Genomic DNA, 10666 nt, shown 5'->3' on the forward strand with positions numbered 1-10666 from the left:
ACTAAATCATCCCAGCCAGGGCTTTGTCAAGCCTGATCTTAAAAACTTCTCAGGAAGGAGATTCCACCACCTCCCTAGGTAACCCATTCCAGTGCTTCACCACCTTCCTAGTGAAAAAGTTTTTCCTAATATCCAACCTAAACCTCCCCCACTGCGACTTGAGACCATTACTCCTCGTTCGGTCATCTGGTACCACTGAGAACAGTCTATATCCATCCTCTTTGGAACCCCCTTTCAGGTATTGGAAAGCAGCTATCAAATCCCCCCCTCCTTCTTCTCTTCTGCAGACTAAACGATCCCTGTTCCCTCAGTTTCTCCTCATAAGTCATGTGTTCCAGTCCCCTAATCATTCTTGTTGCCCTCCGCTGGACGTTTTCCAATTTTTTCACATCCTTCTTGTAGAGTGGGGCCCAAAACTGGACACAGTACTCCAGATGAGGCATCGCCAATGTCGAGTAGAGGGCAACGATCACGTCCCTAGCTCTGCTGGCAATGCCCCTACTTATACATCCCAAAATGCCATTGGCCTTCTTGGCAACAAGGGCACACTGTTGACTCATATCCAGCTTCTCGTCCACTGTCACCCCTAGGTCCTTTTCTACAGAACTGTTGCCGAGCCATTCGGTCCCTAGTCTGTAGCGGTGCATGGGATTCTTCGCTCCGAAGTGCAGGACTCTGCACTTGTCCCTGTTGAACCTCATCAGATTTCTTTTGGCACAATCCTGCAACTTGTCTAGGTCCCTCTGTATTCTATCCCTACCCTCCAGTGTATCTACCTCTCCTCCCAGTTTAGTGTCATCTGCAAACTTGCTGAGGGTGCAATCCACGCCATCCTCCAGATTATTTATGAAGACATTGAACAAAACCGGCCCCAGGACCGACCCTTGGGGCACTCCACTTGATACCGGCTGCCAGCTAGACATGGAGCCATTGATCGCTACCCGTTGAGCCCGACAATCTAACCAGCTTTCTATCCACCTTATAGTTCATTCATCCAGTCCATACTTCTTTAACTTGCTGGCAAGAATACTGTGGGAGACCATGTCAAAAGCTTTGCTAAAGTCAAGGAATAACATGTCCACTGCTTTCCTTTCATCCACAGAACCAGTTTTCTCGTCATAGAAGGCAATTAGATTAGTCAGGCATGACTTGCCCTGGGTGACTCCATGCTGACTGTTCCTGATCACTTTCCTCTCCTCTAAGTGCTTCGGAATTGATTCCTTGAGGACCTGCTCCATGATTTTTCCAGGGACTGAGGTGAGGCTGACTGGCCTGTAGTTCCCTGGATCCTCCTTCTTTCCTTTTTTAAAGATGGGCACTACATTAGCCTTTTTCCAGTCATCCGGGACCTCCCCCGATCGCCATGAGTTTTCAAAGAGAATGGCCAGTGGCTCTGCAGTCGTATCCGCCAACTCCTTTAGGACTCTCGGATGCAGCACATCCAGCCCCATGGACTTGTGCTCGTCCAGCTTTTCTAAATAGTCCCGAACCACTTCTTTCTCCACAGAGGGCTGGTCACCTCCTCCGCATGCTGTGCTGCCCAGTGCAGTAGTCTGGGAGCTGACCTTGTTCGTGAAGACAGAGGCAAAAAAAGTACATTAGCTTTTTCCACATCCTCTGTCACTAGGTTGCCTCCATCATTCACACTTTCCTTGACTTTCTTCTTGTTCTCTAGTTTGTCGCTTACTTAATTTAAAAATAAAGTGGCTGAATTATTTAGGGTTTCAAAGCACTTACTCCCCAGGTCGGCTTCTTAGGGCAATTTCATCTGTGCATTGAACCATGCCAGTGCTGACACTGCAACAGTTTCACTGTGCTTGTTCTGGGGCTGATCTTCAGCCAGATAAATTCAGGGCGTAGTTTAAATGTAAAAATAAACAAACATAGGCTGTAGCATAAAGGATGCGTATGCTTTGCTGTTTTTCCACTGCTTTTGTGCTCAGGACCTGAACTAAGTTTGACTTTCCTTGTTTTAATTTTTTCAACCTATTTCAGGATGCAGATTGCACAAACCCTTCACTAGTGATTAGAAAACACAAGGGTTTGGGTGAATTCAGTGAGATAGCACATGCTTTTTCTGTTTCTCTAGAACCACCCTGAAATTGCAAAGCAGCTAGCCACATGCCCCTTTAATGCCCGCCATCAGGTTCCCCGAGCTGAGATCAGCCATCATATATCAAGCTGTGATGACAAAAGCTGCATTGAGGAAGACATTGGTGAGAAAATAGTAGACTCCTTTGGCTCTGTAAACTCACTTTGGGAACTCTTGGGCTAACGGAGTTCTAACGTAACTTTTGCTGTTAATGTTAGATTGTTTTAATGCTCTATTATTCCATAAGCAACCCTTTACCCGTAGTGCTTCATGATCCTGAAGCAGCAGGAGTCCTTGAAGGCTTGAGTTTCATTCATTCTGTGTCCATGGAAATTCTCCTAAGCATCTGAGAGGCAACTGGCTTGCATTACATGTGTTATCTGCCAGAGATTTTAGCATTAAAATGGGAACTGTGCATTATGCCATAAACTGTGTGTGTTGAATGAGATCTAGTTGGGAATCTGGATGGCTTAGAGAGGAAAGATAGTGGCCATGAGAGAGGTGGGTCTCCAGTGCAGATCTGACCTGATAGTGACCAAAAATCTTTATAGCCTGTCTAGTGGCATATGTGAAATAAATTGGTCTCAGTCCAGTTCTTAATGGACAAGTGTCTAGATCATAACAATCCTCCCTTCTGTTACATCCTACTTGACTGTCTTAGCAGAAAAGCCATGACTGAGCCAGGGAGGCTGAATAACTTTCCCAACAGGAGTTAGGTTCCTCCAGTTCAGAGTGGGGCAAGTTGGGGAGGGGACTATGGAGAAGCTTCCCTACCACTGCCCATGCTGTCTGCTCTGTGATGAGGAGTTCACTATCCAGGTCTGTCAGCCCAGCACCTAAATCACTTGGTTATGTGGGTCGTGTTCCAGTTCTTCCCCCCACTGATATCTATATGGCTATCACTACACTGGAAAACGTACCTATTCTCTGGCAAATGTAGAGTTGTACTGAAGATAGCAATGATGTGCATGTTAATGTAGACAGGGCTTAGAGCATGACAGTAGTGAAAAAACCCTGAGAAGATTTTTGTGACATGACAGTAGAAACACACCTGAACCCTCTCCCAATTCGTATGTTGGAGCAGCTGCACCATTGCTGAAAGATGTGTGCAGAATTGTTTAGCTTTAGAAAAGGCCTAAAACAGGCATTGGCAAATGGGGGCCACATCCACCCTGCCAGATCATTTGATTTGGCTTGCCAAACATTCGGTGTTGTAGCAAACCTTTCTGAGTTAGACAATATATAGCCTCTTAAGGTATGGCCCACCAAAGGGTTCTCATGGATTTTGTATCCCTTTGCTACCTTCAAGATGCCCATCCCTGGCCTCAAGAGTTTTGCTCCTAAGACTAGGGGAGTACCTGATCAGCTTCCAGTGTATGCTGCTCCTCTCCAAGGCCTAGAGCTATTCTACAGCTAGGTCAAAAAATGATTAATGTACCTAAAATAGGATTTTATTTTATCCAAAAAGATTTTCTCACTAAGACTCTTCTTTGCTTTAAGTGAGTCACTCAAATAACTGCCAGGGAGAGAAGATGAACATTGTCAGCATGTGGCAGCCGCCCCCATGTGACGAAGATTGGGATAGAGGTAAGGAAGTAGGTTGAGGACACGGGCTGTCAGCGCCTGCTATTCCCTTCTTCTTGTCCCCAAAGAAGTCACATGGACTAGGAGAGAGAGGTCCCATAGATCCTTCTGCACAGATCATGTGTTGGGACACCCAATTATACTGTCCCTGAACAAATTAAGTTCTCCTGCTTCACAGGCTCTTCCACATGCCTTCTATTCTTTACAGAACTTCTGTTGTTTTCCATATAGTCTGTTGCACCATCTGTGCTTTGATGAAAATGGAAATTGATGATAACCTTTACACTTTATATTTCTCAGTTAAATGTCTGCTCTGCTGTCACTTATGCCAAGCCGTAGAAAATTCTCATTCCGTTTTGTAAACCTAGCAGCGTCTCTGTCGTATTTCTTATTTGATGTTGCTATGACGCTTGCAGAAGTTACTCGGTACTGAGCCACAGTGATGTCTGTTTCCTTTTGGCAGATCTACAGGAGCAATCAAATTCTACTTTCGTTTGGGGCACGTTCAGTAGTGACGTAAACAACAGGTAGCAAAAGGTGTATTTCTTGTGACAGTGCTTTCCATAAATGATGTGCTTTCAGACTACTTTGAACTCATGCTGCTGTGTTGTTGGGAAGATGCAATTTACTTTATGAATCCTATTTTTGGGGTGATGGTGGGGGCGTTCCCACTGGCATGACTCAACAGTCCTGTGCCCCTGGGTCAATGTTTCCTGTCTCCTTTTAGTGGCAGATCCATATGAGAGTATAAGAACATACTGTTGCTACCAGATAATGGTTACTCCTCTAGTTCTACTGTAGTACTCTTAGTGCTGATGGTCGTGGGTTCAATCCCCACTGGTTCTGTATTTGTGGGGGGGGGGTATTAAACACTAAACTGTTACGCTGGGCTTGATAGAAATGCAGACTGATGTCAGCTGTTTAAGCCTAAAACTTCTGACAGCTAATCTAATCTCTCATGGCCTGAGTCAGAAATAATCATTTTGTTGTTTGTGTAATCACAATGTGGGATTGGAAAATGAAGCACAATGTGTCTGGTCATTATCTCTGTCTCACCCCTGAACACCCAAATCATTGTACTGTGCCTTACCTGTCTAATCAGAGGTCATCAACATATGAACTTCTACAGCCTGTAACAGTGACATAGAATTGTAGGGCTGAAGGGACCTCGAGGTCCTCTAGTCCAGTCCCATGCACTCATGGCAGGACTAAGTATTATCTAGACCAGTGGTTTTCAAACTGCGGGTCGTGACCCAGAACTGGGTTGCGGAATGAAGGGCACTGGGTCGCAGCGGCTCTCGTCAGCACTGCTGACTGTTAAAAGTCCCGTCGGTGGTGCTGCCCAGCTAAGGCAGGCTAGTCCCTAGCTGTTCCGACACTGCACTGTGCCCTGGAAGTGGCCAGCAGCAGGTCCAGCTCCTAGGTGGAGGGTGAGCCCCAGGGCTCCATGCGCTGCCCCCGCCCCGAGCACAGGCTCTGCACTCCCATTGGCCAGTTCCCGGCCAGTGGGAGCTGGGTGGGGCAATGCCTGTGGGCGAGAGCCATGCGGAGCTACTTGCACCCCTGCGCCTAGGAGCCAGACATGCTGCTGGCCGCTTCCGGGGTGCAGTGTTGTCCGCGGTGCCAGGAAAGGCAGGAAGCCTGCCTCTGCACCCCAGCTGCACCGCTGACCAGGAGCCTCCCGAGATAACACCACACCCCTGCCCCAGCTCTGAACCCCCCAAACCCAGAGCCCCCTCCTGCAGCCCCAGCCCAGAGCCCTGACCCCCTCCCACACTCTGAGCCCCTCATTCCTGGCCGCAGCCCACACCCCAGACTCCTCATCCCCAGCTCCTTTGGATCGCGGGCATCAACAATTTTTTTTCAACTGGGTCACCAGAAAAAAAGTTTGAAAACCACTGATCTAGACCATCCCTCACAACTGTCTGTCTAACTTGCTCTTAAAAATCTCCAGTGATGGAGATTCTGCAGCCTCCCTAAGCAATTTATTCCAGTGCTCAACCACTTGGACAAAAGGAAAAACTTCCTGTCAAACCTAAACCGCCCTTGCTGAAATTTAAGCCCATTGTTTCTTGTCCTATTCTCAGTGGTTAAAGAGAACAGTTTTTCTCCCTTTTCCTTGTAGCAACCTTTTCTCTACTTGAAAACCGTTATGTCCCTCCTCAGTCTTCTCTTCTCCAGGCTAAACAAACCCAATTTTTTTCAATCTTCCCCCATAGGTCATGTTTTCTAGACCTTTAATCAGTTTTGTTGCTCTTCTCTGAACTTCCTTCAATTTGTCCACATCTTTCCTGAAATGTGGCACCAATCATTGGACACAATACTCCAGATGACATTTAATCAGCATGGAGTAGAGCAGAAGAATTACTTCTCATGTCTTGCTTACAACACTTCTGCTAATGCATCTCAGAATGATGTTGACTCCTATTTAGCTTGTGATCCAGTATGACCCTCAGATCCTTTTCTTCAGTACTCCATCCTAGGCAGTCATTTCCCATTTTGTATGTGTGCAACTGATAGTGGAGTACTCTGAATTTGTTCTTATTGAATTTCATCCTGTGACGGGTTCCCCCAGGGGTGCCACCTGGGACTAGGGTTCCACTGAACCCACTGACTCACCAGCCTGGGCTCCCTCTCAGCACTGTGCTGCTGTGACAGGCTATAGACTGCTCCTGGACCTACACTCCCAGCAGCATTCACACAGGCAGGGACACACCCAGCTGCAGTTTCATGCAGGCTTTGGACAGCCACTGCATGATCCAGCAATAGAGAGGCTACAGCCAAAATAACCCCCAGTCTGGGACCCCAGAGCTGTACCATCCCGCCCTGATCAAAACCCCAATCAGTATGAATTTATTACCCAGTTCGCCATTCCTTCAATGTGGAGAGGACAATGCATACTTGTGTTAACCAGGCTGAGATTTTTCCCCAGACGCTTTGGTCACAGGCATACCAGTTTAGATAAAGCAAAAAAGTTTAACTACAAAAGAGAGATTATAAATGATAGAAAACAGACCAAAGCAGATTACCTCGTAAATAAACAGAACTGCAAACTATAAGCCGAAAATACTAGAAAGATTGGATATGAATTAACAAATTCTCACCCTGGCTGATGATAGTCAGGCTTGCAGATTCTTAAGGGACAAGCTGCATTTGTTTTGCAGCTTGGGATCTCCTACCCTGTTCCAAGACTTTTTCTTTTAGAGCTTCTCTCTGTTGAGTTGTGGGGAAGTGAAGAACAACCAATGATGTCACTCCTTGCCTTATATAGCTTTTTCATATGGCAGGAGCTCTGTTTCAAACTTGGTTCCCAGACCAGTTTGTGGAAAAATTCAGGTACCCCAAATGGAGTCCAGAAGCATGGTCTGGTCACGTGCCCTTGCAGAGTCATAGCAGCCATAACTTACAGAGTGGCCTTCCACAGGAAGGCTAAGCTATTCCACAGTCCATTGTCTTTGTTGATGAGCCATTAGCACTGTTTGGCTTCTTCACTGTTGTACCTGAAAGGCTGGCTGTGGGTGTTTTCCAGAGTAAGCCCCTTTGAAATACAGATACCTAGTCAATATTCATAACTTCAAATACAAAAATGATACATGCATACAAATAGGATAATCATATTCAGCAAATCATAATTTTTCCAATGACACCTTACATGACCGATCTTGTACAAAACATCATAATTATGCCATAATCAATGATCCTAATAATAACACTATGATGAATACGGAGTGTTACACATCCTATTTACTTCAGACCATTTCTCCAGTTTGTCCAGATCATTTTGAATTTTAATCCTATCCCCCAAAGTACTTGTAACCCCTTGCAGCTTGGTATTGTCTGCAAACTTTATAAATGTGCTCTCTATGCCATTATCTAAATTGCTGATGAAGATACTGAACAGAAGCGGACCCAGAACTGATCCCTGTGGGACCCCACTCAATATGCCCTTCCAGCTTGACTGTGAGCCACCTACTCTCTGGGAACGATTTTCCAACCAGTTATTCACCCACCTTGTAGGAGCTCCATCTAGGTTGTATTTCCCTAGTTTGTTTATGAGGAGGTCATGCGAGACCATATCAAAAGCCTTATTAAACTTAAGATACACCACATCTACCATTACCCTCCCCCATCCACAAGGCTTGTTACACTGTCAAAGAAAGCTATTAGGTTGGTTTTGCCACGATTTGTTCTTGGCAAATCCATGCTGACTGTTCCTTATCGCCTTATTATTTTCTAGGATTCGGCAATTTGATTGCTTAATTATTTGCTCCATTATCTTCTCGGGTACTGATGTTAAGCTGACTGGTCTGTAATTCCCCAAGTTGTCCTTATTCCCCTTTTTATAGATTTGGCGCTATATTTGCCCCTTTTCCAATCCTCTGGAATCTCCTGTCTTCCATGACTTTTCAAAGATAATTGCTTCGAATGGCTCAGATATCTCCTCAGACAGCACCTTGAATATTTTAGGATGTATTTCATCAGGCCCTGCTGACTTGAAGACATCTAACTTGTCTAAGTAATTTTTAACTTGTTCTTTCCCTATTTTAGCCTCTGATCCTATCTCATTTTCACTGGCATTCACTGTTAGACGTCTGCATGAAGTCTGCATGTACAGAGATGACTAGGGCATGTGTGCTGAGATGCCATTTTCAGTTGAGGGCAGTGCAATACTGATAATCAAGCTTTAACTCTGGTTTTTCTTGCTGTCTTTGGCTTATTTCTTTCTTGTCTGGATGACTGATTCTGGGGATTTTAGTCAAAGTAGATGGCATCAACATGTTGCACACTTTTCTCTAGCCTTTGCGAGGAGAAGTAACTGTTCTGATTGCATGAAGGTTTGTTTAAATTAACATACTCTGTTGTCTTCAGTTTTAGAAAAATACTTGAATATTTATAGTAAAAGGTACTTGGCTAAAAGAAGTACACATGTGTAGGATAATTCGTATTTGATCTCTTTCAGCCCTGGGTCCAGCGTAATAATGGAACAAAAGAATAACCTAACGTCAGGCATGAGAGCACCCAAGTCCTTGCCATATAGCCTATCCTGGAAAAGCAGTAAGTACAATGGCTGGTGGTCTCCTCATGCTGTAAGCTGGGACCTACATGTTAGCTCAAAGTGGAACGGGATAACTTTTCTCTGTATTTTTATTCCGTGTGTCAGCATTCCCCTACATAAACTGAAATGCTTTTATTACCACCATCAGCAAGTGGAGATGGAGAGCTCTGTAACACAGTCCTCCCTAGAAGCAGCTGCATTTCTGTAGTGGATGGAGTGTCTTCTGTATCCAGGTTTTATTTTGCTGTAGGTGGCATTGTGTCAAAGGTTGTCAGGCTCCATGTATTGCCCCCATTACTGTAGCATCTGACATTTAAATTGTTCACCGCTCTTGGTTGAACAAAAGTCGAGGCTTACAAACAGGGCTGAGTTTGGCACAGTGGAGCTCAGCACAGTTGTAGCTCTTCGGGTTCAGCTGCTACTGAAGTCAGTGGACGCTGTACACGTGTGCAGCAGCTGTAGCATTTGGTTGGTTTTGCAAAACTTGATTGAAATCTCAGAGCTAGGGTGTGTCTATCCAGGAAAACCTACCAGTGTTACTTCCAAGGGGATGTAATCTAAACGAAAAAGGCCATTGTTTGGAATAAGTGTTCACGTAGGAAGTCACCCACTTAGTGGTGTAGTAATGTGTATTCCTTAGGGAATTCTGCACTAAAAAATTAAACATTCTGCACACAATCTTTTAAAATTCTGTATATTTTATTTGTCAAAATAATAATATAATCACACCAGTTTCAATTATTTTGGTATCTTCTTTCAAACTACCTGTCAGCCAGTATGTCTGTAACAATACAGACAGCAAAAAAGATTCCCCCAGGAGTAGAGAGTCAAAGAAACTCCTACAGCAACCCAGTTCCTGTTTCTCTGTTATGCTTTTGTTGGGCACCTCTCTGAGTGTGTCACACACATCAGCTGGGCCCATCTTTGGGAGAAATCTCTGTCCCTCCAGTCTTAGGCATCCACACCCCCTACCCTCCCAGAGTCCAGCTGTGGGGGACTAAGGGGGTGCCCCAGACACCTGCACCCCCTACCACCCAGAACCCAGGGATCCAGAGGGAGAAACAGCCTGATGCTGGGTCCCAGGCTTGTACAGAGTTTCCTGCATGCCACTTTCTTCCTTCAGGACATGCTGGGAACTGCACCTGCATGGAAAAGTCCAGCTCCCCCTCGCCCTGGCAGTGTCATGTATTTGCAAGCTGGAGAGCCAGGCTCTGCTAGGTCCCGCATCTGCTACTGACAGCCAGCAGCTTTGCAGCACTAATTCTGCTCTGGGGGGAGGGGGGAAATGAAATTATGTGCAAATTCTGCACTGTGTTGTGGCACAAAATTCCCCCTGGAGTAAATGTTGGTAATTTCCCCTATATACAAGCCTGGGTCTGTTCCCAATGGTGTCTATGGATGAGTCTATTGTAGTTGTTGGGGAGTGTGGGCTCAAGACTTGGCATTTTTCTCAGTCATCTGAGTCCATCCCTGATGAGCTGAAATGGCTGTTATCCCTCCCAAAGTCAGATCCTGAGCTTCAGCTCCATGCCTTACTCTGAATGCCCTGTCTCAGCCCTTTGCTGCATGGCTGCCGTGCTTTCCTGTCCACCACATGTCCTGCTAGTGGAGGGGACGTGGATCTCCGATCCGCAGATGTCAGGCTGTGGGGACTGGAAACGGCTCAGAAAAGAGAAGCAAAAATTACCCAGGGTCTGGAATGGCTTCCATACAAGGAGAGACTAAAAAGATGACTAAGCGGGATGTGATAGAGGCCTATAAAATCATGATTGTTGTAGAAAAAGTGAATAGAGAAGCATTATTTACCATTTCACACAATACAAAAACCAGGGGGTCACCTGATCAAATGAATAGGCAGTAGATTTAATACAAACAAAAGGAAGTACTTTTTCACACCGTGCACAACTAACCTGTGGAACTCATTGACATGGGAT

At 45.5% G+C, this 10666-nt stretch overlaps 1 protein-coding gene across 1 annotated transcript in view; it reads left to right on the top strand.

Annotated features, from left to right (window-relative positions):
* Window positions 1–8940, top strand: part of LOC141975302 (gametocyte-specific factor 1-like) — a 113479-nt gene extending 104539 nt beyond the window's left edge. Inside the window, exons 4-8 of the mRNA XM_074935599.1 lie at window positions 2090–2216; window positions 3593–3679; window positions 4140–4203; window positions 8637–8763; window positions 8881–8940. Of these exons, the coding sequence (XP_074791700.1) occupies window positions 2090–2216; window positions 3593–3679; window positions 4140–4203; window positions 8637–8763; window positions 8881–8940 (465 nt within the window). The remainder of the gene's footprint in view (window positions 1–2089; window positions 2217–3592; window positions 3680–4139; window positions 4204–8636; window positions 8764–8880) is intronic.
* The last annotated feature ends 1726 nt before the right edge of the window (window positions 8941–10666 follow it).

This window comes from Natator depressus, chromosome 20 (genome assembly GCF_965152275.1).
Source record: "Natator depressus isolate rNatDep1 chromosome 20, rNatDep2.hap1, whole genome shotgun sequence".
NCBI classification, from domain to species: Eukaryota; Metazoa; Chordata; order Testudines; family Cheloniidae; genus Natator; species Natator depressus.